This window comes from Phoca vitulina, unplaced genomic scaffold (assembly GCF_004348235.1).
Source record: "Phoca vitulina isolate PV1807 unplaced genomic scaffold, GSC_HSeal_1.0 scaffold13, whole genome shotgun sequence".
NCBI lineage: Eukaryota > Metazoa > Chordata > Mammalia > Carnivora > Phocidae > Phoca > Phoca vitulina.
Window position 1 is genome coordinate 24,613,493 of NW_022589716.1, and position 25,562 is coordinate 24,639,054.

General features: G+C 39.6%; 1 protein-coding gene across 2 annotated transcripts in view; it reads left to right on the forward strand.

Annotated features, from left to right (window-relative positions):
- The window catches only part of TAFA1 (TAFA chemokine like family member 1), a 520,519-nt gene that overhangs the window by 391,354 nt on the left and 103,603 nt on the right, over positions 1 to 25,562 (forward strand). Inside the window, exon 3 of one of the 2 annotated variants that reach the window (XM_032411722.1) lies at positions 9,859 to 9,996. In XM_032411722.1, the coding sequence (XP_032267613.1) occupies positions 9,859 to 9,996 (138 nt within the window). Of the gene's footprint in view, positions 1 to 9,855; positions 9,997 to 25,562 lie in introns of both variants that reach the window. The other variant, XM_032411721.1, reaches the window with a different exon arrangement.

Genomic DNA, 25,562 nt, shown 5'->3' on the forward strand with positions numbered 1-25,562 from the left:
TAAAGGAGAAATCTGGGGTATGGGTGATCAGTTTATTGCAGCATTACATTACTTTTAGCGATCTCATTTTACGGGAAGAGTGGGGTCTAAATGTTTCCCAGTCATTGGCCTAGACTGAGAGTAAGGATACAGGTGTGAGGAATGGTCCATGTTAGTGAAACTAAAGAAAAACTGGAAAGGGTCAAATTTTTTCTCAGTCATAATCCTGATTCCAACAGTATTACTAATAGCAGAATACCTTTCAGAGCTTACTTTGAGCGAGGTATTATTATAACTGCCTCTACTTATTTAATTCTTATACTCTCTTAGTCCTCAGAACAACCAAAATTAATGTTATTATTATCCACATTTTATAGACGAGAACCTTGAGGCACAGCATGGAAAATGATCAGAAGCAACAAATCCAGCACTTGAACTTTGGCAGCCTAACTCTAGAATCTGTGATCTTATTCATCATGCTATATTGCCTCAAACAGGGCTGCCCAGCCCCAAATTTGTTCTTTTTTCCTACATTCATCTGTCTTCTACATAACCCAAAGCCCTAGGAGGGAGGAGATGTTAATTTGTTTAATCTGAAGCATAAACAAAACAAGCAGCCATTTTGTCCTCCTCTACCAAAACATGCTTAAGGATCCATTAGAGTCTCTCTTGTCAGTGATTTACAGACAGAGACATGTGGAGCTTCCTTCCAGTCTACTGGGTCAATAAAGCATTTTTAACAGAGTCTTAAATATGCATTTCTGACTTCCACTACAATACATTCCAAGAGAACTACTTACAAGGCATTGATCAAAACGTCCTATAAAAGTGAATGTCAAAAAATTCTGTGCTTTGTCTTAGACCTAACAGCTTTTAAAGAGAGGGACCATTTACAATGAAGTGAAAATGGAAGTATCTGAATAATGATGTTAGTCTTAACATTCCTTGATTACGTTTTATTCATTTCCTCCAAAAGTTGCCCTTGACTATAAGCAGATATGTCCTGGCTTAACTTTTAAATGAGGACTGAAGTTTCCTTATGGTTACTCTTAATTGCTATTTCATGTTCCAGTCGTTTCATGTAGAATGAAAAGTTTATCTTTTGTACATTTTGGCTCTACCCCAAACCAAAGGGACGATTTTTCTGGCAAAAGCTACATCTATCATTCAAGTTCATTTTCTTAAAATATCACATAATGAATATTTGGGTAGGAAAAGTTCCCCCAAAGAGGATTAATTTATATTCAGTCTTTCTTCTTTTCCTTTCATTTCTTCTTTGTTTACTCTTTCTCCCCCTCACTTCTTCCCTTCCCTCTTTCTTCCCCTGATTCCTTTCTTCCTTCCTTCCTTCCTTCCTTCCTTCTTTCCTTCCTTCCTTCCTTCTTTCCTTCCTTCCTTCCTTCCATCCTTCCTTCCTTCCATTATTCAGTCATTTAGCAAATGTGGAATTCCTACTCTTATGCCAGGCACTAGGGATAAAGAAGTAAACAAGATGCAATCCCTGCTATCACAGAGTGTCCAGCCCAATGGGATAGACAAGCAGTGAACCAAACATTCCTGCTAGGAGATACGCTGCAAAAGAGAAGTTTGGCTTGTGAAGACATCATATCATGAGGATCCAAAGCTAGTCTTTGGGGAAGAGGTTCATTCAACAAATATTTACAGACCAAACATAGGCCACATTCCAAATTGAGTACTAGGGATAGAGTGATAAAAAAGAAAAATTGCTGCCTTTACCCTTTACAGGAAAAGCAAAAGATTATTTGAAAATGTCAAAATAATACATTGTGAATATTATTCTGGGAGAATGTGAGGTTGTAGAATCATATAGCAGGGGAATCTAACTGCCAGTATGGTTCAAGGACACCTAAAGAAGACCTGAATGATGAGTATGGGGGCAAAAATAAATAAATAAAATAAAAATAAAGTATAGGGTTTAGACTTATATTCTCTCTCTTTTTATTTTTAAGATGATTCTCTTTTATTCCAACTTTATACTCTCCCCTAGCATTTCCTTTCCCAGAAAACCTGGTATTGTGATAATTTTGAATTGCTTGGCCATGCTTTGTCATTGACACGAAGCCATCAACACCAAACTAAACTACTGATTGTCAAATTCCCTGGCAGATGAAAAGGATCAGACACTAGCAATTTCCGTTAAGTGCCCATTCTTAAATGGCTGATCCAGTTTGTAGCCCAGAGCAATCCAGTGGCTTGGTGTGAGCTCTCTTAGATGACCATTCTGGGAGCAAACCCTGTTTCATGATGCCAACCTTCAAGTTTTTAGCCATCTGCTTGCCAGTCATTTCTAACCTCATCATCTCTTTCTATCTTGCCATATCATTGTCATCAGTGGGGACTCTTTTTAAAAGAAACGTTATCCTTAGCAATTCATCTTCTTTGTGTTTCCTCGCTTGTGCAGGGCAAGACAGTGATGCATTGAGCAGGGAAGGAGGGATCATTGCTAGGAGCATATTGGGCTTGGCATTTTTTTAACTTCTCCAGCTCAGAGAGCCCTGCTGCTGCCAGAAATAATCTTGAAATGCTGTCTTCCCCCGCCCCCCCTTTTCGGATATTAGAAACTTTCTCTTCCTGTTAAAAATAGGTTTTGATAATCTACTCAGAGGTCTGACAAAGAGAAAAAGCAGAAAGGAAAGTGGAGAGCTGCCCTGTGGAGCTTCCCTGCAGGGGACTTTGCCATTGCCACTTGGGTGAACATGGACAAAGGGAATGAGAACCAAGGCCATCATTTAGAAAATTTGTGGTAGAGGGAGAACAGAAATTGATGTTCATCTAACATATCTAACATTTTTTGACTGACCTGTGTTAGCCGGGTAACTGCTGCATTTACCTTCTAATCTAAAAGAACAATGGGACCCCTTATAAAATGTGATTTAGGTTATGAGACTAATTTCTTATTTTATCTTAGATGTTTTCCCATAGACAAAGTCAAGTGATGCTATGAGCAATAATCTGGAAAATCTGAATAGTACAGACAACCTTTATACTGGCTTGTTCTTTATGCCACATTCTTTGCCATTAGCTAATAGGTTACCTCACCGTCGTATTTGCTGGAGCTACAGATGCTGGGTGAAATCCAGAAAAGAAGCCATTTTCCATATAATCCATAAGCAAAAAAGGGAAGCTCAATTTTCTGAGCACTTAAATGACTGCTTTGAGAGGCCATAGCTCATCTTGAAATCATTTTGACTTGGATTGAGATAAAATTTAGGAATGGATTGGCATTGACGCCAAAGCAAAGTCTGAAAGACATTTACATGACAAATATTATCATTATGATTTTGCAATAACCTTGGCAGTTAGGTTTGAAAGGACAGTTCACTAGGTAATCTTCAAAATGTAGATAAAATAGATTTAAAGGAAAAATTTTCTAGTTTCCAGAAAGCATTATGACAAATCTTACATATCAGAGACAAAGCTGAGGAATGTTTTCGTTTCCAGTCCCCTTTTTCAAACAGCCAGCTAATGAAGACAATTGGTAAGTTAGACTACAGTTCCAGAGGGTCTTGAAAAATTCTCTCCCTATGGTGATAAAAGAACTGAGCCATTTCCTGTCAACCATCTAATATTTTTATTTCTCCAACATAAGTCAGTGGACCAGGATTTCATGGTCTGGATAGATTGAAAGATTAACTTGCTCTGGTTGACTATGGCTAGGTCAGTCACAAATATAAACCTTTGGATTCAGGAGATTTGGCTATGACAGGTCTAATCAGACTTTCTAAATTTTAGGGTCCTATGGGCTCCAGGACCTGGTTGCATATTCCACATTGGCATACCTAAGCAGCTGGTGTAAAATGAAGCTATAGTTGAACCTGTCAAGACCAGATGAGCTTGTTATTTAGAGCAACACCTCTCTGGCTTCCCATGGGCAAATCCATCATCCATGAGCCCAAGGAAGACGTGGTCTGGGGTCACTGACTTTATATACAAGGTTTTTTTTTTTTTAAAAGATTTTATTTATTTATTTGAGAGAGAGAGACTGAGAGAGAGAGCACATGAGAGGGGGGAGGGTCGGGAGGGTCAGAGGGAGAAGCAGACTCCCCGCCGAGCAGGGAGCCCGATGCAGGACTCGATCCAGGGACTCCAGGATCATGACCTGAGCCGAAGGCAGTCGCTTAACCAACTGAGCCACCCAGGCACCCTATACACAAGGTTTTAATGAAAATGGAGCGCTTGTCAATTTCCAGTCACTGAGTTCTCCTGCCCTTTTCAGAGAAACATCAGCATGTATGCCAGGCCCAGGTGGGACTGGAGAATGAGCACTGCAAAGGGGATCAGAAGATCTGGGCTCTGGTCCACATGCTGCCAGAGAATAGATATCTGGTTAGTTAAAACATGGGCTAGTTTTTTAACTGCTCTTGATCTCAGCTGCCTCCCCTGTAAAATAGGGGTAATCATAACCTCATTGGGTTTTAGTAACCATAAAATGAATAAAGGGTTTATAATGTATCTTTCATGGTATCAGGAACATAGTAAGTAGTCAAGTGGCTAACTCCTGTATTACCATAGTTATCACCACTAGTTATGTAGCTGTGTCGCTTGTTAAACACCTGTTAAATACTAATAATACTATGCCAGACAATTTTTAATAAATAAACAATAGGAGTCCCTGTCCTTGAGGTGGTTATATTGGGGGGAGGGGGACATAGAGACAATAAGGATAATAAATACATTAATTACATATAGTAATTGAAAATCACAAATATTCTGGAGCTGACACAGGTAAGGACATGAAGCAAAATAAGGGAGATCATGAATGCTTTCTAAGAGAATTATGATTTTAATAGGGTAGTCAAGTGAGACTCTGAAAAAAAATGACATTTGGGCAAAGATGTGGAGAGAGTGAAGGGGGGAGCCATAGATTTGCCATATCCCAGGTGAGGCACAGTTCAGCTTGTCAAGAAGACCAGATGAGCCTCTTATTTAGAGCAACACCTACCTGGTTTTAGAGTAACACTCAAGAGGGACCACGTCTGCCATGTTCAGGCAATAACCTACAAGGAGACCCGTGTCCATGGAGCAGAGCGATGGAGGGAAGGGTGGTAGCAAATGGGGTCAGAATATAATTGAGGGAAGAAGAGTGAGTTGGATATTTAACCTTGATAACCTTTGTAAGCAAAGTGTTGACTTCCTTTTGGAAGTTCTTTATCAACAAAGAATGACAACTCATGACAAGACGCACAAACACAAAGTTGTGGAGTCCAGCAGAGCAGTTCATACTTGTGTAATTTGGGGCATGTTATTCAACCTCTCTGAGTCTCACCTTTTCATCTGTAAGGTGGGGACAAAAGCTTTTGCAGTTGCTGGGAGCTTTATAAATAATGTAGGTAGAGTGCCAGATACAGTGCCCGGCATCCAATCAGAATTCAGTAAATGTCAGTGAGCACTGAGCTGACCTGGAACTGTTCCTTTGGCTCATCTACAAGAGTGTTAGGAGAGACTGGCTTTGGGCCTCCAGTGGCCACCTCATTGTCCACATTGTTTAATTCAGGGCAGTGATTTGGATGATTTGGCATGTCTGTCATTGACTTAACTATAAATCAAATGAGATTCAAGATGTATCCTAGAAGCTTTTCTATAGCTTGTACCACTTTCACTCATAAATGTTGTTCTAGTCTTATATTAAAGCCAAGTGGTAACTTTAAAATTGGTGTTATTTTCATGAAGTATAGAACCAGCAATTACTGAATTGACTAAGGGTACTTAGAGCTGACAATTACAACTTAAAGCAACCTGATTGCAGGTATCTGGGTTGAGGAGTGTAATGTGTGATTAGCCTTATTGTTTCATTAACTCTCATCCCAATGAAGGGCATGTGGCAACAGTGTGAATTTCTTCTCATGTTCCAAATTCAAGCCCCCTTACTTTCTGCTCAGAATTTTGCGTTGGCCTTTTATTTCTTCTGCTTCACCACCTTGCACTTCTCCACTTCCTCCCTAACACAGCAGTACCCAGGGGGGTGGGGGTCACTCTTGAACAATATCTAGATCCTATCAGTTCTTGACTTCAAAATCCCCATTAGTGCCTCAATGAAACAGAAGACTCACACCAAGTACTCTTTCTGGAGAGGGAAGGTTTCTCCAATTTCAGGTCCTTACTTCCATCTACTCTAACATCTTTTTTTAAATGCCCTGACCAGCTCCTTAGAGAAGTCTGGCTCTAGGACTGGGGTAGGAAACATACAAGATGAGCCTGAGGCAGTTAGAAAGTAGAGTTAGAAAGTAAGGAAGTGCTCAAAAAAGGTGAGGGGTGGGGGCAGTACAGGGAGACAGGACACAGAAACCAACTGAAGGAGTTCACAGTGGCCAGGGCTGGACTATTCTGAGCAACAAAATAATTAATGTAGTATTGGATTATAACACAGTGTGTGAAATAAAACATCTGTGAGTCCATACTGATATAAATGATTGAATAAGTAAGTAGATGGGCGGGAGGAGACACATCTGTCATGCAGACGAATTCCCAGTAATTTTAGTAGATATTGTAACCTCACAGAGGCAGAGCATAACTCTCTACTCCCTAAGTGTGGGCTGCACATAGTGACTTCTTTCCAAAGAGGACAGTATGGAAAGACAGGGAGGAGAGTAATGTTACAGTGGGGGAATCTGATGAGCACTACCTTAGCCAAGTGATCAGGGTCAACTTCAATAGTAGTAAGTCATGTTGATAGTATGTACCCTTGATATGATGTGATGACAATGGCACTTTCCCTCTGTGGTCTTCCTCCAGAAACACATAACCTCAGTCTCATCATAAGAAAAGCATCAGATAAATACCACCTGAGGGACATTTTACAAAATAACCTGAGCAACACTTCTCAAAACTGTCAAGGTCATCAAAAAGGATGGAATGTCTGAGAAACTATCATAGCCAAGAGAAGAAGCCTAAGGAGATAAAACAACTAAATGTAATGTGGCATCCTGTATGGTATCCTGGAACAGAAAAAAAGACATTAGATACAAACTAAGGAAATCTGAATATAGCATTGACTTTAATTAATAATAATGTATCAGTATTGGTTCATTAATTGTAACAAAACTAGCGTACTCATATAAGATGTTAATATTAGTGGAATAAAAATAGGAAATTATAGGCTGTGGCATATAGGAACTCACAGTACTATCCTCACAAATTTCCTATAAATCTAAGACTATTCTATAATTAATTAAAAGGTTATATTTAAAAAAATGCCCCAACCTTTCACATTAGTGAAATGCTTTTCCTTCATCATGGCCTGTTGAAGTTCAACCTTTCATCTCCCAACTTAAGAAGCCTTTTGAATTCTTTAAAAACAAATGGGTATCGGGCGCCTGGGTGGCTCAGTTGGTTAAGCAACTGCCTTCGGCTCAGGTCATGATCCTGGAGTCCCGGGATCGAGTCCCGCATCGGGCTTCCTGTTCAGCGGGGAGTCTGCTTCTCCCTCTGACCCTCCCCCCTCTCATGCTTTCTCTATCTCATTCTCTTTCTCAAATAAATAAATAAAATCTTTGAAAAAAAAAAACAACAAATGGGTATCTCCTTTGACCTATGTCCACAGAACTTGGTACTTGCTTTGTGGTGTTAATTTTAAGTTAATGCACTTATTTCTTCATTCATTCAACCAACAATTATAGTGTACCTACAGCAGTTGTTGACAATAAGGCTAACCTTGGCCCTGACCAAGCTTTCAATTTGCCTGTGGTCACAGACTCGTGGATACAGTTCAGTGAGGAAATGTGTAAAGTGCCAAGAGAACAAGCAGTGGTGGAAGTGAGATGTTCTTGGAGGAACTGACCTTTGCACTGAGTTCAAAGAAGGGTTAGTGAGTGCATTTGAGTTGTAGGTGGTGGGTAGAAGGATGAGGAGTAAGAGGGAATATTCTAGGAGAAACCATATTTGCACAGTTACTGAGGCAGAAAGGAGAGTGACATTCCCAAGGAAATCTATCATCATGACCAGATATTATCATAGGTAGCACATATGGACTCTCTACTATGTATCAGGCTCAATGCTAACCCCTATACATGTGTTATGTTGGTTTATAATCATGCAACCCTGTGAGGCAGGTGTTAATATTATTCCTATTTTACAGATGAGGAAACTGAAGCACTCAGTAAGTAGGAGAGCTGAGATTCAGACTGAAAGAGGCTGACTCTAAAGCCCAAACTCTGCCCTCCCGTTGAGGGGAGGCAGAATTAGTCTGCCTTGAAGCAGAGATTCTTGTGTTTCTTTCCTATTAAACCAGGATTTCTCAACCTGGGCACTGATGACATTCTGGACAAGATTGTTCTTTGGTGTGGGATCTTCCCTGTGCCCTGTGGGATGTTTTAGCGCATCCATGGCCTTCACCTGCTAGATGCCAGTAGTACCTACCATCCACCAGTAATGACAATTCAAAATGTCTCCAGATTTTTCCAAATGTCACTGGTGGGGAGGGTGGATAGCAAAATCAAGCCCATTCCTGCCCCTGCATTGAGAATCACTGCATTATATTGTGGATTCTCAGGATAGGATGAAGCTGGGTCTTCGGTCTTTCCTGTCTCCTCTCTTCCTTCCCTCCTCTCTTTTTCTCCAGTGTTTCCTAAGGGCCCACCATGTATGGGCTGAACACATGTCTCTAACAATTTATAACACAGTAACTTGTATATAGTGATTGCTTGACAAATGCTTGCTGAATTTATGCCAACTGAATCCTAAATATTCTGAGTCCATTCTTGTCAAATAAAATATATCCTTCCTGAACATAAAACTTGATATTGGGAAAGTTAATTCCTGGTTTCCAGTCACTTGGAGTATCTTTTGTGTTCCTAAAGAACTGTCCTGCATGCTGCCAAGAGCCACCTGAATGCTCACCAACATTCAGACAGACCCAACCCTTCACCTGTTAAGAACCTAGTGGAGAGTAATATACATTATGTTGCCAATAAATGTTGAATGCATGGCTGACCTGTAACAATTAAGTGAAGCCATATGCCTAGCTCTGTAATTTGAGATGCCATTTAAAGCACACACCTATTTTCTCCAGCAATTCCTTCTATCATTTTTTGGATGGGAGATCTGGATTTGGGAAATGACTCCCCAACTAGGTTTTTTATTCAGCCCCCTGGAGAGTGAGCAGGCAGTGGGAGGGAGAGTTAATTTCTGGGCAGTCTTCCTGCCACCCACTGCAGGTTCTCTATGACTGGCGTGTCAGTTGCTTGTCATTAGTGGGAGGGAGCTCAGAGAATTCTAAATGGAAAGATAACACAGGAGTGAGCTCCCATAATATAATGCATTTAAATCAGGTAGACTCTTTATTTTGTGTTAGCTCCAGGCATGCATTGCTTCACTGCTTCTCAGTATATACAGCCTAGAATCATCGCCTCTTGAGGGCTATTCATCGGGGCTCTTTTTTTGTTTTTTAAAGATTTTATTTATTTATTTGAGAGAGGGAGACTGAGAGAGAGAGCACATGAGAGGGGGGAGGGTCGGGAGGGTCAGAGGGAGAAGCAGTCTCCCTGCCGAGCAGGGAGCCCGATGAGGGACTCGATCCAGGGACTCCAGGATCATGACCTGAGCTGAAGGCAGTCACTTAACCAACTGAGCCACCCAGGTGCCCTCACTGGGGCTCTTTGTTGCATTTGAAGTATGGTGCTGTAATACCTGTCTTCTCCAGGACTGTGCATACCTAGCATATGGTCTTGTAGACATGTGTAAATAGATGTTAATAGAGAGTGGACGGGAGAGAGTCCCACAGTAATTATGCTTCATGGACACTCTTTTTGTATTTTCTCTCACTTTCCCCAGCCCCTCCACACATACCCCCACAGGCCTTAATGGCCACTGAATTATTTCTAATTATTTCTAATGTCCCTGTTCTTTCTCTCTTGCCAGAAGGAGGGACATGTGAAGTGATTGCCGCGCACAGATGTTGTAATAAGAATCGCATCGAGGAGCGGTCGCAAACAGTCAAGTGTTCCTGTCTACCTGGAAAAGTGGCTGGCACGACAAGAAACAGACCTTCCTGTGTTGACGGTAAGTAGCTGGTTTTACATCTCTCTTTAGGTGTTTATCTAGGTGTTCACTGTCTGTAATAGATATATATATTTTTTGTTTCACCTATATATGGTTCAGGATAACCAACAAGGTGCATCCAAAGCGCTGGAAGGTTGTACAAATGCCAGTCCTCAGCATAGTTAGAATTCTTGTTTCTCTGGCTTTGTGACTTTCACATGGCTTATTTTATTGTTTTTTAGAGAAGGTTAAGGTAAAATAATTTCTCAAGTCAAGAAATTGAAGGGTCCAGGGGCACCTGGGTGGCTCAGTTGGTTAAGCGTGTGCCTTGGCTTGGGTCGTGATCCCAGGATCCTGGGATCAAGTCCCTCATCGAGCTCCCTGCCTGGCAGGGAACCTGCTTCTCTCCCTCTCCTCCCTGCTTGTGCTCTCTCTCACTATCTCTGTCTGTCTCTCTTTCTCAAATAACTAAAATCTTAAAAAAAAAAAAAAAAAAAAAGAAATTGTAGGGTCCAGCTCATTTGGGAAGTGATTTTGGATTGAGGTTTTATATAATGATGATGGTGACAATGGTACTAAAGATAACATTTATTCAATGCGTATTTAATGAGCATTTACTCTATGTCAGACAACTACTCTGGGTGCCTCACATGCATTCATAAACAAATAGAGGTGCTCTGAGTATTCACCATGTGCCAAGCACTGTCCTAAACACTTCTCATGCATTATTTTATTTACTCCTCCCAAGGATCCTAGAACAGTTACCTATCACTGTGTAACAAATGACCCCCAGCAGCTTGAAACAGCAAACATTCTCTCACAGCTCCTGGGGGTCAGGAATTCCACTTAGCTGAGTGTGTCTGGCTCTGGGTCTCTCGCGCAGTTGCAATCAAGATCTAAAAGCTTGACTGATGCTGGAGGATGGTTTCAAGATGGCTCACTCACATGGCTGTTGGCATGGACCACAGTGGCCTTCTTTTTTATAGTCTAGCCTCAGAAGTTACACTTTACTATTTCCACAATATCCAGTTGGTTATTTAAGTCATCCCCATTCAGTGTGGGAGTGAGCTATAAGGACTTTATGGCCAGAAGACAGGGATCATTGCAACAGATACACTTTTCCTCCTATTTTAAACATGAAGAAACTGGGGCTTAGAAGGGTTATGTAATGTTCCATTGGTCCCATGGCTGACAAGCTGTAGCTTGACTGACTTTTTTTTTTAAAGATTTTATTTATTTATTTGACAGAGAGAGTGAGAGAGAGTACAAGCAGAGGGGAGTAGCAGAGGGAGAGGGAGAAGCGGGTTCCCCACTGAGTGGGGAGCCCGATGCGGGACTTAATCCCAGGACCCTGAGATCATGACCTGAGCCGAAGGCAGATGCTTAACCAACTGAGCCCCAGGCCCCCCCTCTGCTTGACTGACTCTTAAGCCTAGAGTAACTGACTGTAATACCAAGTCTTGACCACCATCTTTAGAACAACTTTATATGTGCTAATAGTGAGTCCAAGGTTCAAAGGGACCATAAGTATCTCTCCCCATCATTATCTTTCATAATTTTAGAGCCAGGTATGAGGTGATGTTCAAATTCTTCAGTAAGAAAATCAGGACTCAAGTGAGTCATTTTTCAGGGTCACACAGTAGCAAACAGAACCCATATCTTTTGGCTTAGAATCCATTGTTCTACCTCTAGAAACAGATAAAGCAGGACACCTTCTAGATTGGCTTGTGTTATGTTTTCATTATGAAGTATGGTGGTTAGAAAGAGAAACACACTCAAGCTAGACCAAGGAAAGTTTTTTTTTTTAAGAAAAGAGAAGAATCCTAGGGAGTCCATTTCCCAGAAACCTCATGGAATCCATAAATTCTGCCAGCAGCCGCCATCTTGTTTTCTTTGTTCATGGGACACACTCTTTCTGATCTCTGTTGCCCTCCTTCTCCTCTGTGTGGACTGATTCCCTCTTCTAAGATTTTGGCTTTCGAATTCCTATAACTTAGGGGCTGGTGTGAAGCTGTTATCTCCATGATGCCAACTCCGATCTCATATGGCATCACAATACAACCCAAATATATTTGACTCGTCTCCTGTGTTTTAAATGCATTCTCCAAAAGGACCAAATATGACTGGCCCAGCTTGTGTCGCATGTTAACCTTTGCCCAATCAGCCATAGCCAGAGAGCTGTACATGGGGCTTGTTCACCTCACCATTGTGTACCATGGTAAGGTCAAGCTTTTTTTTTTTTTTTTTTTAATTTTTCTAAAGGATGAGAAAAAGCCAAGTTTGGGAATATACTATTATCAGCAAATTCTCAATTAGTACATTTTCAGGGGTCATTTGGCACTATCTGGAGACATTTTTGGTCTAGACATCTCTTGCAATTAGGGGGATATTATTCACATCTGGTGAGTAAAAGCCAACAATGCTGCTAAACATCCTATAATGCACAGGACAGCACCCACAACAAAGTATTACCCAGCCCCAAATGTCAATGGAATTGAGGTTGAAAATTTGCGCTTATGGTTATTTATTTGTTCCAGATCACAGTCAACATCACATCTCCTCCAATGCAGGAGAGGCAAGCAGTTAGACTAGAAATGCCACTTTTTCACTTGTAGGAGGAAACTCTTGGCCTTTGAAGCCAACAAACATTATAAAGCCATGATAGTTTCTCAAGCTGTCTGCCAAAGAAAGCCTCGAGTCTGTTAATTATGAATCTCCATTTTGTTTCCAGTTCATTTTTTTTCTAATGATCTAGAATTAGAATTGCCTTCAGGATTTGGATGTAAGACATAAAGAGCAATACACTGTTTATTCTGGCAGAGGGGGAAATGGCATCTGGCCCTAAGTTTCTATGAGAAGCTCAGCCACATAATGGGAATATTCTGTCTCTCAGAACAAGTTTATTTGACTTTGGAAACAATCCTTTAGTGTGGTAGGTTCAGGCAAGAGGGCTATTAGTCCCTATCTTCCAAGCAAAAGTTAATAAATTATAGAGTATTCTATGGTGTGAACCTATAGCATTCCACTCTTCTAAAATCCTTGAATCCATTGGCATGCATGAGAAAAGTGCTGCTATGATCAAAATTTTTTTTATGGCCCAAATCTCTACATGCAAATGAAAAAGGAAGTGCAGATATAAATTAATAATTCCAGTGTAGTTATTAAGATCATGAACTGTGCAATTAGACAGACATGAGTGGAACTCAGCTATATCAGTTACTAAGAGAATTACCTTGGGCAAGTCACATATGCTTTTTAATTTGTTCCTTGGCTGTGAAATGGAGATGATAATTATTTTGACTTGTGGTGAGGATTAAGGAAGTCATGTGTAGAGTTTGTTTTGCGTAATATCTGGTTCCCGTTACATACTCGCTAAATGTTGGTGTCTCTTTCCTATTTTACTAGTAAGTGTGGGTAATGCTTAGAAAGGTACATTGTGTTCCAAAGTTTTGTTGCATTTTAATTGTAGCCACCATCTTTTCCTGGAACTGCTTCTAACTAATTATCCTGGATATCACTATTGCTGGTGAGTCAGCTTCAGGAATGTGTGTTTCTTATAGGAATTTTGAAAACTGTAGAAATAATCCATACATTAAAGGCACACATAATATTATTGCTCAGAGATTATCATTATTTTGTAAGAAAACACGTACATGTCCATTTAGGCTTAACCCATCATTAAAAAGAAACTCACATGGCAGATATTTTACTAAACTAAAATGTCATAGTACTCTTTTATCGACAGCTTGTTTCATTTACCATATGACAAACATTCCCCAACTTAAAACATATTCTTCAAAAACATTATTGCTAATAGCTGTATAGGGTTTCAGGGGTGGATACAATTCCATTTATCTAACCATTTCCTCCACTTGGACATATTTATAGTGTTTCGTGCATTTCCCTTTCTAAGTCTAAAAATGGATAGAAACCAGCTTCTCCCCATGACAGCAGTTGACAATCCATACACTATATTTGTCCTGAACATATATCCTGTTGTACATAGTGCATTTCCCATGTAACTGTTCCAATTGCTGTTATTTACTTGCCTCTGAAATTACAGGTCACTTGCCTTCCACAGTGTTTTCGAAACCGGAGAAACAGCTATGATTTTAAAATAAGCATATATTCTATTATTCTAAGATTCAAAATCAGAGACCAGATGATTCAAAATGGGACATAAATTTTGCAGTGTAATCTTAGCAACTTATCCAAAAATAGAATACAGGATTTGGGGAGAAATTTTTAAAGAGTGGGCTTTGAGTTTAAAGAATGATCTTCTATTGCTTAATAAGTGAAAATACCAAAGAAAAACACTCAACAGCTTAAATATTGTGATAGGTATTTATAAATATTTTGAAAAGCATTATACCCTTGCACGTGTGCCTAGCACTATTCTGACCGGATATTAAGTCATTACACTGATTCACACCGTCTCGTGTATTGTTAATTATTCTCTAACCCTAGAGAAGGGTGCCTTCCTTACTATCTTTGTCAACAGTAATCAAAATGATGGCCAAAATGTTCTTGAAGGCTTACCCTGTACCCTTCTTTGAGGTCCTTCAAGTCTGTACGTTCATTTAATTCTAACCCCAACTCCCAAAGGTGTCTCCTATCATTCCATTTTGCCAGTCAGAAAATTGAGGCACGGGAAATTTGTGACTTGCTCAAAATCACGCAGCCAGTAATGACAGATCCAGAAGTCCAGTCTGGGCTCTCTGACTCCAGGGCCCTATTTACCAAGTGTGGGCAGACGAGGATGTAGCAATAACACACATTCTATTCCAAAGCCTTTCGTGTAAGATACCAAAATCCTGGGTGAGAAGGGGCAGAAACTCCAACCGTGTGCATATTTTCAGAAACATTCGGTCCTTCGGGCCATGCCTGCTCCTTCCCCTTTTTGTGTCAGACAGGACTGATTAATTGCCCTTTCTGAGGTCATGGCCATTGAGTAATTAGAAGCATTTTTATAAATAATGGTTTCCGTTATATAGAATGACTGAAGCATCCTTGTTTAAGGCATAGAGAGACAAAATGACTGTTTTATGGAGAAATTCTCATGCAGTTTTCTCTATTTAGGATTTTATTCTCATGCAATTTATGTCTATTTGCGACTTAGAAAAATATGTGAAAAACATCCTTATAAGTACTGGTTTGTAGAGAAGGTCTTATAATTCTCTGTGGATTTGAGCATTACTCTTATTAAGAAAAGTCTACATGATAAGTTCATAGGCCTTTCCTTTCATTCAGTGTAAATTCTGATCATTTCTCTGACTGATTGCTACAAACATGACCTGGTGTTCTTGTCTTTTTATACTGGATATCAGCCAGAAGTGACTAGCTTATATCACAGAACTTTTTAACTTTCACAACTATAGAAATCCCACATTTTCTGTTTGTCGCTAGGATTAGTGTATAGTTAATATAATGAAAAAATCTTCATACTCCTTCCTGTTTCTGTGAAGACAAAACCCCACCATATAAGAGGATGTTTTGCTCTTGACTCATCATACATAGCCTATAAGGTAAGACCAAGCAAGCAAGATACACAGAGACCCAGATGCAGAAAAACAGACTTACAGGGAAGGAGACAGACAGGGAGACAGGACATACAAAGAGGAACAAGGGAAGGAAGGTTCAGAGGAAAAAAGTGATCAAAGGGAGATGAGACAAGGAATGCTTAAAAGGATTAAAACATCTATCTATAAAATGGCTTCGTTCATTTTTTTCCAAACAATTGTTTATGTTCACTTTCACAGTTTATAACTAATTTTAACAAAATAAGATTTATTTGGTAGATTGAGACTTGGAATTTTTTTTTCAAGTTGCATTATATGAGATTCCAGAACCCAAATATCTATAAAAATTGCTTCTGGAGATTGCTCCTTTGGAAAATACATGATAAAATTTTCTTGCCCACATAACATCGTAGTCTCTAGAGACAGCCATGGTGGAGAAAAAGGTCTGAGAACTGAAGGAAATTTGAAATTTAGCAATAGTTTTCTATAGAGTAGTATGAAATACATATGAGAAATACTGCATATAATAGCCCCTTCTTAGCCATCCAAAATATGATAGCATATGAAAGCCTCTGAGAAGTTCTGCAGAAAAGAAACTTGTTGAACTTGGACCCATTATGTCCCAGACTTCTTTGACTAGAGAACCTTTTTCTCTGTAATATTTACTTGTGCCCTATAAACCCAGTGTTCCATGAACTGGACTTCAGGCCATGCTGGTATAGGCTATATAGACTATGTCTTTGTTTTTGTTTCCAGGGATGTATTTGAGGTCTTTTGAGACTGACTGATAATTCCTATGCCAATAGCTCAGTATTTTTTCTTAACACTGGCTAACCAAACATTGCACAACAGGTCTTGGTAGTAATGTGATTTATAATATCTCCGTGACATGTCAGGCTGAACTACAGTTTGGAAATCATCTAGGGACCTTCCAGAGCAAACATTGTATGAAAAAGCTTAAGCCCTTATTTTTATTCACAAATATTAGATGTTTTAGAGGACAGGGAAGATGACCTGTTTTGGTTCTGCCATTTGTTACTTGTCGTCCCCACACAATGAAATACCAAGATAATGAATCGCCGTGGTAGATCAGGGATACACGACACAGCAGCAGTCTGGGGTCCCTTCATTACCATCTGTTTGATGCCTGCCTTGTTCTTTCTTTCTTTCTTTCTTTTAATTTTATTTTATTTTGTTATGTTAGTCACCATACAATACATCATTAGTTTTTGATGTAGTGTGTAGTGATCCACGATTCATTGTTTTCGTATAACACCCTGTGCTCCATGCAGTACATGCCCTCCTTAATACAGACTCTAGCTTGTTTAATAGACGAGATGGTGAGCTCAGTTGACTTCATCAGGAGGCATTTCTGAAGGCAGATTCTATTGTTATTGAAGAGGGTCTACTAGAGCATCATTAGTAACATTGTGGCACATTCAGGCGTAATTTCTAAATTACATACAAATGTTCTTTTGCTCCTTCCTTGGCACGTAATCCTGTCCAGGTATGTGAGGGATCCAAGTCTGCATTAGCAGGAGGAATGAGAGGAAGGATGTAGAAGAACTGTCAAAGCTTTTTGTACCATCTAATAAAAGGTCTGTCTCTATGTTTTGTTCCTTTGCATAATAAAGAGAACAGGAATTCAGTCTTCAGATATCCCCATACTTCTGAAACTAAGAATGGATGTCATTTTTTTTTAAGTTTAAAGCAGCAGTTTCCAGCTGACAGCCCAGCCACAGAAAGTACCTTCAGACCTATTCCTTAGGTTGGCAGAGTAGTGAAATGGACTGTGTGCCTTTGGATGGGATACTCCAGTATGCACAGACCTCGCCCCTTTCTATGAAACCTGGCTCTGGCCCATTCATGTGACCTGCCGGATCCCTAAAGATCAAGGGAATCCCTACCTCCTGGCTCAGAGTCATTTCCCTACTGTTCTCAAGTTAAATAAAAAAAATTAATTTTCTGGAAAAAATTACTCTTTGATATATATAACCTGGCATAAATAGGAATATACATACACAAAAACAGCAAGAAAGGAAAATAAGAGTAATTCTTCTCCTCCCCTTGCCCACTGATTCTCTCACATCTTCAATGCCAGAAGCAACCACTGTCACCAGATTTCTGTGTGTCCTTATAGAAAATATCCATGCACACACAGGAGACACACACATACAACCTGATAAATCAAAACGCTGTTATATGATTAAAAAAATGGTCTGAACCTGTATTTTTTTTTGCACACAGGATGCACACATATACAACCTGATAAATCAAAACGCTGTTATAAAAAACAAAAAACAAAAAATGCTGTTATATAATTTAAAAAATGGTCTGAACCTGTATTTTTGTGTGTGTGTAAGAAAATGGCTGATAAACATGGAAAAAAACGTTCAACATCACTCAATTGAAGAAATGTAAATTAAACACTGAAATGTAGTGTTTCATCAATCCAATAGGCAGAGATAAAAAGTTTGGTAATACCCAGTGTTAAGGAGGCAGGAGAGAAAAATTATATATAAATCATACTCTGTGATAAACAGCTTACAAACTCAATTAGTTAGCCACTTTTCTTTATTTGATTCACCAAAAGAGAAGAAGATAAATAGGTAATTTTTTAATGAGACTAGATGTTTGGGGAACATAATACAAATTACATGCATTATAACTGTGCACAGTGACTTTATTTAGCAATGATTCTTGTATACATAATGCCCTCCATTTCTTCAATAGGATCAGGTTCATGCATCTGGGTATCATCTAAGAAATCCTCTAAGGATCTTGATCTCACTTCCATGGCAAAACTATATGTGAAAGTATATTTAGTGCATGTACTTGGACATAAATATAGTAAATCCCATTTTAATGTCAATCAATGTAGCTACTTGGGAGGTACAAAATTCTCTACACAAATATGTGTAGTGGTATGTATGTCACGTGTGTGTGTGTGTGGGTGTGTGTGTGTAATCATGGTACAACACACCCCAAACTCTTGTCATTTTTCTAGTTCGGAATGTATTTGGTTACACAGAATTCCAAATTCATTAAGGAAATTTCCCGAAAGTAGCTCCAAAGCCATCAGTTTCCATTATTTCCAAAAAGCTTAGGTGTTTTCAAATACCCGTTCTTGTCTGATATGAGAGCACTTTTAATCAATTCTTATTTTTTTTCGGAAAGGGGGAAAAATGTTGTTCTAAATCTAAGGAGTCAGCTCCTCCCCCATCCCTCTAGCTGGGCTTCAGCCTAGATAAGGCAAGATTTCAGGGTTCTGTGTTATTAATGTGCTGTCCATATGAATAATGAGCAAGCCTTGTGAATTATTTCACACTTCTAGGAAAATCTATAGCCCTGCCCTTCTGCAATAGCACTGGAAGCTGCTGAGGATATCCATACATTTCTTTGTGGAAGGTTCTGATAACTTCATCTAAGGATACGGTAAAACTTATGTCCCCTTCTGAAGCCTGTGTAGAAATTTATGCAGATGAATAATATTTTGAAAAATTAATGATGTATTCCTCAATCCACCCAAGCTAGTGGGATTTTTGAGGACCAGACCCAACCCAAACAACAGAACATGAATCACCCATTAACCAGAGAATAGAGGCCCGAATATTTGGTGTTTAAGTTCAAAAGCCATTCCAAGACTCAGATATATAATGGAAGGGTTCATTTATTCCTGTCCTCAGAGTAATATGATGAGTCAGCTTAGGGAGGGAGAAAGGAGCACTTGGGTAAGAAAAATGTGGTCCACTGGAGCCAAGGCTATCTGTCACTACCACCAGAGATGTGTGTCGCCACCTACAGACTCACCTATCCAATCACCAGCCAAGAGAGCACTGTACATGATAGCTCAGCACACTCTCTTCATATCCTTTTGGTTGCCTTCCCAGGAAAACCATTCACAAACAGCATCTAGCATATTGAACCCTGATTGTCCAACAGGAGTCATAATCACCAGTGTCCTAAGGCCTCCTTAGGCTTCCATGCTGCAGAGCTGACCTCCAGGATGCTAATGAATTCCAGGAAGTGAGAGGAGAGACCTGGACTCCCTAATCGGTGGAGTGGACACAGAAAGGAAATTTCATGCACCAACTACATAAAACTAAGTTTCCAACCGAGCTAGGACATTGGTGGAACACGCTCACCTTCCCCAACCTACCTATCTCACTTATAATCCTTGATATCATTTGGTACTTTCATTTTTGCATCATTTATTTATTTTATTTTTTTAAAATTTTATTATGTTATGTTAATCACCATATATTACATCATTAGTTTTTGATGTAGTGTTCCATGATTCATTTTTTGCGTATAACACCCAGTGCTCCATTCAGTACGTGCCCTCTTTAATACCCATCACAGACTAACCCATCCCCCCACCCCCCACCATTCCAGCAACCCTCAGTTTGTTTCCTGAGATTAAGAATTCCTCATATCAGTGAGATCATATGATTACATGTCTTTCTCTGATTGACTTATTTCGCTCAGCATAACACCCTCCAGTTCCATCCACGTCGTTGCAAATGGCAAGATTTCATTCCTTTTGATGGCTGCATAATATTCCAGTGTGTGTGTGTGTGTGTGTGTGTGTGTGTGTGTGTGTGTGTGTATACCACATCTTCTTTATCCATTCATCTGTCAATGGACATCTTGGCTCTTTCCACAGTTAGTCTGTTGTGGACATTGCTGCTATAAACATCGGGGTGCACCTACCCCTTCGGATCCCTACATTTGTATCTTTGGGGTAAATACCCAGTAGTGCAATTGCTGTGTCATAGGGTAGCTCTATTTCAACTTTTTGAGGAACCTCCATACTGTTTTCCAGAGTGGCTGCACCAGCTTGCATTCCCACCAACAGTGTAGGAGGGTTCCCCTTTCTCCGCATCCCCACCATCATCTGTCGTTTTCTGACTTGTTAATTTTAGCCATTCTGACTGGTGTGAAGTGGTATCTCATTGAGGTTTTGATTTGGATTTCCCTGATGCCGAGCGATATTGAACACTTTTTCATGTGTCTGTTGGCCATTTGGATGTCTTCTTTGCAGAAATGTCTGTTCGTGTCTTCCGCCCATTTCTTCATTGGATCATTTGTTCTTGGGTGTTGAGTTTGAGGAGTTCTTTATAGATTTTGGATACTAGCCCTTTATCTGATATGTCATTTGCAAATATCTTCTCCCATTCTGTCGGTGTCTTTTGGCTTTGTTGACTGTTTCTTTTGCTGTGCAAAAGCTTTTTATCTTGATGAAGTCCCAACAGTTCATTTTTGCCCTTGCTTCCCTTGCCTTTGGCGATATTTCTAGGAAGAAGTTGCTGTGGCTGAGGTCAAAGAGGTTGCTGCCTGTGCTCTCCTCTAGGATGTTGATGGACTCCTGTCTCACATTTAGGTCTTTCAACAATTTTGAGTCTATTTTTGTGTGTGGTATAAGGAAATGGTCCAATTTCATTCTTCTGCATGTGGCTGTCCAATTTTCCCAACACCATTTGTTGAAGAGACTGTCTTTTTTCCATTGGACATTCTTTCCTGCTTTGTGGAAGATTAGTTGACCATAGAGTTGAGGGTCCATTTCTGGGCTCTCTGTTCTGTTCCATTGATCTTTATGTCTGTTTTTGTACCGGTACCATACTGTCTTGATGATGACAGCTTTGTAATAGAGCTTGAAGTCTGGAATTGTGATGCCCCCAGCTTTGCTTTGAAGGACACTATATCATACTTAAAGGGTCTATCCAACAAGAAGATCTAACAATTGTAAATATTTATTTTATTTCTTAAGTCATCTCTACACCCAATGTGGGGCTCGAACTCATGACCCCAAGATTGAGAGTGGCATGCTCTACTGACTGAGCCAACCAGGTGTCCCTCAATATTGCATCATTTAAAGAATTCAATGGTAAATTCAATGGACTCAATATTACTTAGGGTGGTAAAATGATTGCATGGTTAACCAGCCACTCATTCAAAGGAAGGTCCCATTTCTTCAAATTTAGAATGGCCTGCATGTGCCCACTCAGAAGTTATCATTCATCATCTCCTTTGGTGCCTACATGCCAGTTTTGCTTTATGCTGGGCACCTGTTTTCATCAACACTCTTCTGCAATGTGTATGTTCTGACTGCTCCACAGACCCACTCTGGTTCCCCAATTCTCTCCCTCTTCTTGGACCTCCCTATACCCTGCAACACAACAATATTGAAATTAGACTAATCAATAACCCTACAATGACCCCTAAGTCATTGAAAAGAAGTGTGAAAGGAAGAGTCACACATCTCTCACTTAAAATCAAAAGCTAGAAATGATTAAGCTTAGTGAGGAAGATGTGTCAAAAGCCAAGGTGGGCAGAAAGCTAGGCCTCTTGCATGAAATAGTTAGCCAAGCTGTGAATTCAAAGGAAAAATTCTTGAAGGAAATTAAAGGTGCTACTCCAGCGAACACATGAATGATAAGAAAGGGAAACAGCCTTATTGCGGATCTGGAGGAAGTTTGAGTGGTCCGGATAGAAGATCAAACCAGCCACAACATTCCCTTAAGTCAAAGCCTAATCCAGAGCAAGGCCCTAACACTTCAATTCTATGAAGGCTGAGAGAGGTGGGGAAGCTACAGAAGAAAAATTAGAAGCTAGCAGAGGTTGATTCATGAAGTTTAATGAAAGAAGTCATCTCCATAACATAAAAATGCAAGGTGAAGCAGGAAGTGCTAATGTAGAAGCTGCAGCAAGTTTTCCAGAAGATCCAGCTAAGATCATTAATGAAGGTGGCTACATTAAACAACAGATTTTCAATGTAGATGAAACAGCCTTCTATTAAAAGAAGATGCTATCTAGGACTACCATAGCTTGAGAGAAGAACACAATACCTACTTTTAATGCTTCAAAGGATGGGCTGACGGTCTTGTTAGGGGCTAATGCAGCTGGTGACTTTAAGTTGAAGCCAGTGCTCATTTACCATTTCAAAAATCCTGGGGCCCTTAACAATTATGCTCAGTCTCCCTACAATCTAGTAATTCCACAACTGGGTATTTACCCAGTACAAAATACAAAAACAGAAATTCGAAAACATATATGTACCCCTATGTTTATTGCAGCATTACTTACAATAGCCAAGTGATGAAAGCAGCGCAAGTGTCCATCGATAGATGGATGAATAAAGAAGATGAGTATATATCTATAATGGAATATTATTCTACCATTAAAAAGAATAAAATCTTGCCATTTGCAATGACATGAATGGTGCTAGAGAGTTTAATGCTAAGTGAAATAAGTCAGAGAAAGATAAGTACCATTTCATTTCACTCATATATAAAATTTAAGAAACAAAACAAACAAAGGAGGGAACAAAAGAGAAAAAACAAGAAATGGACTCTTAACTAAGGAGAACAAACTGATGGTTACCAGAGGGGAGGCTGGTGGGGGGATGGGTGAGATAGGTGATGGGGATTAAGAGTACACTTATCATAATGAGCACTGAGTAATGTATAAAATTGTTGAGTCACTATATTGTACACCTGAAATTAATATAACTCTGTATGTTAACTATACTGGAATTAAAATCAAAAAACTTTTAAAAAATATGCTAAATCTACTCTCCCTTTGCTCTAGAAATGGAACACCAATGCTTGGATGTCAGCACATCTGTTTACCATATAGTTTATTGAATATTTTAAGCCGTATTGAGACTGTTGAGACCTACTGCTATAATAAAAAGTTTTTTTTCAAAATACTTCTCACTGTAATGCACCTGATCATCTGAGCTCTGATAGCAGTGTAGAATGAGATTAATGTTGGTTTTGTACCTGCTAACACAAACATCCATTCTGCAGCCCATGGGTCAAGGAGTAATTTTTACTTTCCAATCTTATTTAAGAAATATATGGCTATGGCTGCCATAGATAGTGATTCCTCTGATAGATCTGGGCAAAGTAAATTGAGAACCTTCTGGAAATGATTTACCACTCCAAATGCCATTAAGAACATTTGTGATTCGTGGGAGGAGGTCAAAATACCAACATTAACAGGAGTTTGGAAGAAGTTGATTCCAACCCTCATGGAAGACTTTGAGGGGTTCAAGTCTTCAGTGAAGGAAGTAATTGCAAATGTGGTAGAAATAATGGGAAAGCTAGAATTAGAAGTGGAGACTGAAGATGGGACTGAATTGCTAAAATCCCATGAGAACAGTTGAACCAGATGAAGAGTTGCTTCTTATGGATGAGCAAAAAAAAAAAAAAAATGGGCTTCTTGAGGTGGAATCTACTCCTCGTGAAGCTGCTGTGAAGATTGTTGACATGACACAAAGGATTTAGAATATTACATAAATTTAGAGGCAGGGTTTGAGAGAATTGGCTCCAATTTTGAAAGAAGCTCTACTATGGGTAAAATGCCATCGAACAGCATAGCATGTTAAGGAGAAATCACTTGTGAAAGGAAGAGTCAATCAATGCAGCAAATTTCTTGTCATCTTGTTTCAAGAAATTGCCACAACCACCCTAACCTTCAACAACCACCACACTGATCAGTCAGCAGCCATCAACATGGAGCCAAGACCCTCCACCAGCAACAAGATTACAACTCCCTGAAAACTCTGATGATGCTTAGCATTTTTTAGCAATAAGGTATTTTTTAATTAAGGCATGGGCAATGTTTTTAGACATAATGCCATTGCACACTTAATAGACTACAGTATAATATAACATAACTTTTATATGCACTGGGAAACCAAAAAAAAAATTATTTGACCTGCCTTATTGCAATTTTTGCTTTATTGTGGTGGTCTGGAGCTGCACCTGCAATATTTCTGAAATTTGTCTGTATTACTTTATGTAACTCCTGCAACAGCAGCCTTATAAGATAGTTACTATTCTTATCCCCAATTTATTGAGGAGGAACTTGATGCCTTAAAGAAGTTAAATCATTTCTTCCAAGACATGGCAGCCCAAATGAGGAGTTGCTAGAAATGATAGGTAGGCGATCCCCTGAGAAGCATGGGGATCAAAGGTTCAGAGTACCTGCTCACTTCTGTATTCCCTTCCTCAGAGAAAAACACCATCATTCAGGCATGCTATGTTTTTACTTAAGCATCCCCTCCAGCACATACACCATTATCCTTCATATCCTATGCATCTCAGATCCTTCAATTCCTCACCATTCCCAAATTTCATTACTGCCATAATCAAGACTCTTGTATTGACCCGAATTAATGTGCCCTTAACACCCATGCCCTGTATTGCCCAATGCTGACTTTGTTACCCAGCTTGAACTACCAATTCCACAGGTCCTCCCTCAAACCACCACTATTAGACACCCAAGCTAATAGATACCCTCCTCCATATCCCTGAAGCCTCCTATACAACATTTACCATAACTTACCATATTGTACTCCATGCTTTTGTTGACTTATGATCTTCTCTGATAGAGAGACTCACCCATTCACTCAACAATTATTTTCAGAACACTGACTGCATCCTAGGAATTATGCCAAACACTTGGTCACATAATGATGAACAAAGCCCTTGCCTACAATCCAGCAGGGGAACACACCTCAATCTAATCATACATAAACATGTTCCAAGCAAAAACTGCATGTTCAGAAGGAAAAGAACTCAGTCCTTGGAGAGGGTGTTATCGCAAAGAATTCAAAGGAGGCCAGAAAGCCGAGACTTCTGTGAAGAAGTGACAGGAATTTGGAGATGTGAGGTATGACTCAAGCTAGCTGGGTGAAGAGCTTTCCAGGCAGAGAGCCAGCATGGGCAAAGGCAAAAGCCTTGGGTTTTGATCAAGAACTTCAGAGAAAGCCATTGTGGCTGAAACCGAAAGAACAATAAGATCATATGTGAGAGGAGGCGGAAAAGATGGGTGGGGCTAACCAGTAGTGTTATAATTGAGCTGTGCATCTCCCGTTCCTAATGTAGTTCTTTTTTGTTTAATTTGAGTATAGTTGACACACAATGTTACATTAGTTTCAGGTGTACAATGTAGTGATTCAACAAGTTTATAGGTTATCCTAATATAGTTCTTAAAACTGAGATGTGCTAATCAAATTCTTAGAGAAGGCAGTGATTCAGTATCTGTTGTGGGAAATTA